The 3,826-nt window shown below is 50.4% G+C and overlaps 1 protein-coding gene across 1 annotated transcript in view; it reads left to right on the top strand.

The window, feature by feature from the left end:
• The window catches only part of LOC103377544 (cadherin-10-like), a 2,893-nt gene extending 1,612 nt beyond the window's left edge, over positions 1 to 1,281 (top strand). The window contains exon 2 of the mRNA XM_025054320.1: positions 656 to 1,281. Coding sequence (XP_024910088.1) covers positions 656 to 913 — 258 coding nt within the window. The 3' untranslated portion in view covers positions 914 to 1,281. The remainder of the gene's footprint in view (positions 1 to 655) is intronic.
• Positions 1,282 to 3,826: the final 2,545 nt, after the last annotated feature.

Below are 3,826 nucleotides of genomic sequence, written 5' to 3'. Positions count from 1 at the left end.
CAGCAGCAGCAGCAGCAGCAGCAGCATGTTATCAGGTTCTCACTCTCAATCAAACAAATCAGACAATTATAATCAGAAAATAAGAATAATTTCCTTTATTTTTCTTTCTTCTTTTAAACACATTAAATACAATGTTTCAGTTTTAACATGTGGAAAAAAATAAAATAAAGTTAAAACAATAATCAGACTTAAAATGTAGCTAAAGGTTAGCCAGAAATGTAGCATTTAGATTTAGATTTGATTCATTAGCAAAAAGCTACGATTGAAATTCAAATTGAAAACAAAGCTAAATGTTTGAGTAACTAATAGCTAAATATTAGCTAGCAGCTAATATTTAACCTTAGCTGCAGGATGAGAAAACCAATGGTTAATGTTGAACACAGCTAAAACAAACAAACAAACGTTGCAGCTTTTAATGATTAAAAAAAAGGTAAAAAAAAACTCAAGATTATTAGAAGTCAAATCTTCCAAATAATAATATTAAAACAGAATTAACTCCAAAACAGCCGTGGTTTCGTCAGTGTAAAAAACTTGAGGCAAAGAAAACTTGGAGCAAAAGTTTTGAAGGTTCTCAGTCAGAACGTCCAACTGTCAGTGAAGGTCTGGAGAAAAGTTCTGCTCCAGACTGAAGGTCATGTGACTCTTGTCTCCACAGCCTCTGGACTTTGAGAAGAAGCGTTTGTACAACCTGAGGGTCCAGGTGGAGAACGTCCACATCAACCCGCGGTTCTTCGCCCAGGGACCGTTCAGGGACGAGGCCGTGGTGAAGGTCACGGTGGAGGACGTGGACGAGCCGCCGGAGTTCCTCCGACCCAACTACGTGATGGAGGTGAAGGAGGACGCGGCCAGGAACACCATCATCGGATCGGTCAGCGCCAACGACCCCGACGACAAGAACAGCCTCGTCAGGTAATGGACCTGCTCTCTCTGCTCCTTGGTACCGAGTTCTGAAGTTGAGAGGATTTAAAAGTCAGTGGGTTTTTGACCAACAACCTGTTTAAGGGTTCATTGATGTCTTTATGGTTGAAGTACTTTAGTCCAAGGTACTGTGTGTCAGTACTCAGACACAACTACTCAGTACACAGTACAGTAGTACAAACTGGGTCAGAACTTAGACCAGTTCTGACCAGTTAGACAAGAGAACTCGGTACCAAAGAGTTGTTGGGAACTTTGATGTTAAGGCCTTGAATCCTGGACCAGAACAGGACTAGACAGACTCTGGACTAGTCCAGAGTCTGTCTAGTCTTGGACTAGTCCTGATAGAGTCTGGACTAGTCCAGACTTTATCTAGTCCAAGACTTGTCCAGGTCCAGGACTAGATGGACTCTGTCTAGTCCAGGACTTGTCCAGGTCCAGGACTAGTCCAGGACTTGTCCAGGGCCAGGACTAGATGGACTCTGTCTAGTCCAGGACTTGTCCAGGTCCTGGACTAGATAAAGTCTGGACTAGTCCAGACTTTATCTAGTCCAGGACCTGGACAAGTCTTGAACTAGATAAAGTCTGGACTAGTCCAGACTTTATCTAGTTCAAGACTTGTCCAGGTCCTGGACTAGATAAAGTCTGGACTAGTCCAGACTTTATCTAGTTCAAGACTTGTCCAGGTCCTGGACTAGATAAAGTCTGGACTAGTCCAGACTCTATCAGGACTAGTCCAGGACTAGACAGACTCTGGACTAGTCCAGAGTCTGTCTAGTCCTGGACTAGTCCTGATAGAGTCTGGACCAGTCCAGACTTTATCTAGTCCAAGACTTGTCCAGGTCCAGGACTAGTCCAGGACTTGTCCAGGTCCTGGACTAGATAAAGTCTGGACTAGTCCAGACTTTATCTAGTCCAGGACCTGGACAAGTCTTGAACTAGATAAAGTCTGGACTAGTCCAGACTTTATCTAGTCCAGGACCTGGACAAGTCCTGGACTAGTCCTGGACCTGGACAAGTCTTGGACTAGATAAAGTCTGGACTAGTCCAGACTTTATCTAGTCCAAGACTTGTCCAGGTCCAGGACTAGTCCAGACTCTTGGGGGGGGGGGGTCTTCTGCCCCCCTAAGTAGCCTAGTACTGTAGGACTTGAACTTTTTTTAAAAACAGGAAGTGGAGTCGGCACATGTCAAATACGTGTTGTGACGACGAGTGGTGCATTCCCCCTTTTTGGCGCAGCGGTAGAACGTCAGTCTGTCACCCTGAGGTTGACGGTTCGAATCCACCCTGGAAAAAAATTTTGTTTTTTAACAAACAACAGCAAGTGCTAAAGTACAAACAAAACTACACTCTACCTGGGGGGGGCACAGGGGGGCAGGGGGAGTGGTCCACTAAGGGGCGCTGTGGCTGCAGGTTTTTGTTCCAACCCGTACAGAACACAGTGACTGACCAATCAGCTGATCTGAAGACTCAGATCAGCTGATCAACCAGGTCACATGTGTTGCTGCGCTGGAACAAAAACCTGCAGCTACAGCGCCCCTTAGTGGAACACTTTCTTGTAGTAAAAGTGACGAGACTCGGTAACCAACAAGCCTCTGGTACCGAGCTCTGAAGGAAACTGGGACTCACCCGTCTGAAGAAGAACCTTCACCTCCATCTGGACACGCCCTCTTCTGCTCCTGGGTGGTGGCTCCGCCTCCTCTGGGTGGTGGCTCCGCCTCCTCTGGGTGGTGGCTCCGCCTCCTCTGGGTGGTGGCTCCGCCTCCTCTGGGTGGTGGCTCCGCCTCCTCTGGGTGGTGGCTCCGCCTCCTCTGGGTGGTGGCTCCGCCTCCTCTGGGTGGTGGCTCCGCCTCCTCTGGGTGGTGGCTCCGCCTCCTCTGGGTGGTGGCTCCGCCTCCTCTGGGTGGTGGCTCCGCCTCCTCTGGGTGGTGGCTCCGCCTCCTCTGGGTGGTGGCTCCGCCTCCTCTGGGTGGTGGCTCCGCCTCCTCTGGGTGGTGGCTCCGCCTCCTCTGGGTGGTGGCTCCGCCTCCTCTGGGTGGTGGCTCCGCCTCCTCTGGGTGGTGGCTCCGCCTCCTCTGGGTGGTGGCTCCGCCTCCTCTGGGTGGTGGCTCCGCCTCCTCTGGGTGGTGGCTCCGCCTCCTCTGGGTGGTGGCTCCGCCTCCTCTGGGTGGTGGCTCCGCCTCCTCTGGGTGGTGGCTCCGCCTCCTCTGGGTGGTGGCTCCGCCTCCTCTGGGTGGTGGCTCCGCCTCCTCTGGGTGGTGGCTCCGCCTCCTCTGGGTGGTGGTCTCTGGGTGGATGAATGAAAAATAAAAATAAAAAAAATCAACCAAGTGTTCAGTTTGTTGTTGTTCTTTCAAATGTCTGATCTGATGAAGACTGTGAATGAAGGAGGTCGATAAACTCACCAATCAAACTCCTCCCACGTCAGGACGCCTCGGCCGACGGCGATGTTCGTCCGTTAACGACAGCAGCAGCTCCTCGACGGAACGTCAGGACAAAAGTTCAGCTGCAGCTCAGCTTTTTTTTACAGCGGCCGAAGAAATTATGCAGGAGTGGCGTTAAAGAGGAGTAATGACGGCGCTGCGACTCCACGCCGTCTCCCGGGCGTTTTTTCATCTTTACGACGCTCCCAGGGAGTTGGCTCTCAAGGTTGAAGTTCCAGCTCTTTATAGCGGGCGTCAAATATGATATCATTCTCTTTTATGGCTTGTCATCAGGAGCCAAGCTTCCCCCGTGGCATTTAAAGGCTGGCCGTGGAGGAGGAGGAGGAGGAGACCTGGAAGTCGGCAGCCGTGAGGAAGACACTGGGACGTTGTCTTCATCTGCCGTCCAAGGAGAACTTTTACACAACACAGCAACTCAGATGATTGGTCAGAGTCTGTGAAGAGGTCAAAGTTCAGGTTCCCAGGAG

This window comes from Cynoglossus semilaevis, chromosome 3 (assembly GCF_000523025.1).
Source record: "Cynoglossus semilaevis isolate Cse_v1.0 chromosome 3, Cse_v1.0, whole genome shotgun sequence".
In the NCBI taxonomy this organism is placed as follows: Eukaryota; Metazoa; Chordata; class Actinopteri; order Pleuronectiformes; family Cynoglossidae; genus Cynoglossus; species Cynoglossus semilaevis.
The sequence above is the reverse complement of the archived record's forward strand: the minus strand, read 5'-3'. Positions and strand labels throughout refer to the sequence as shown.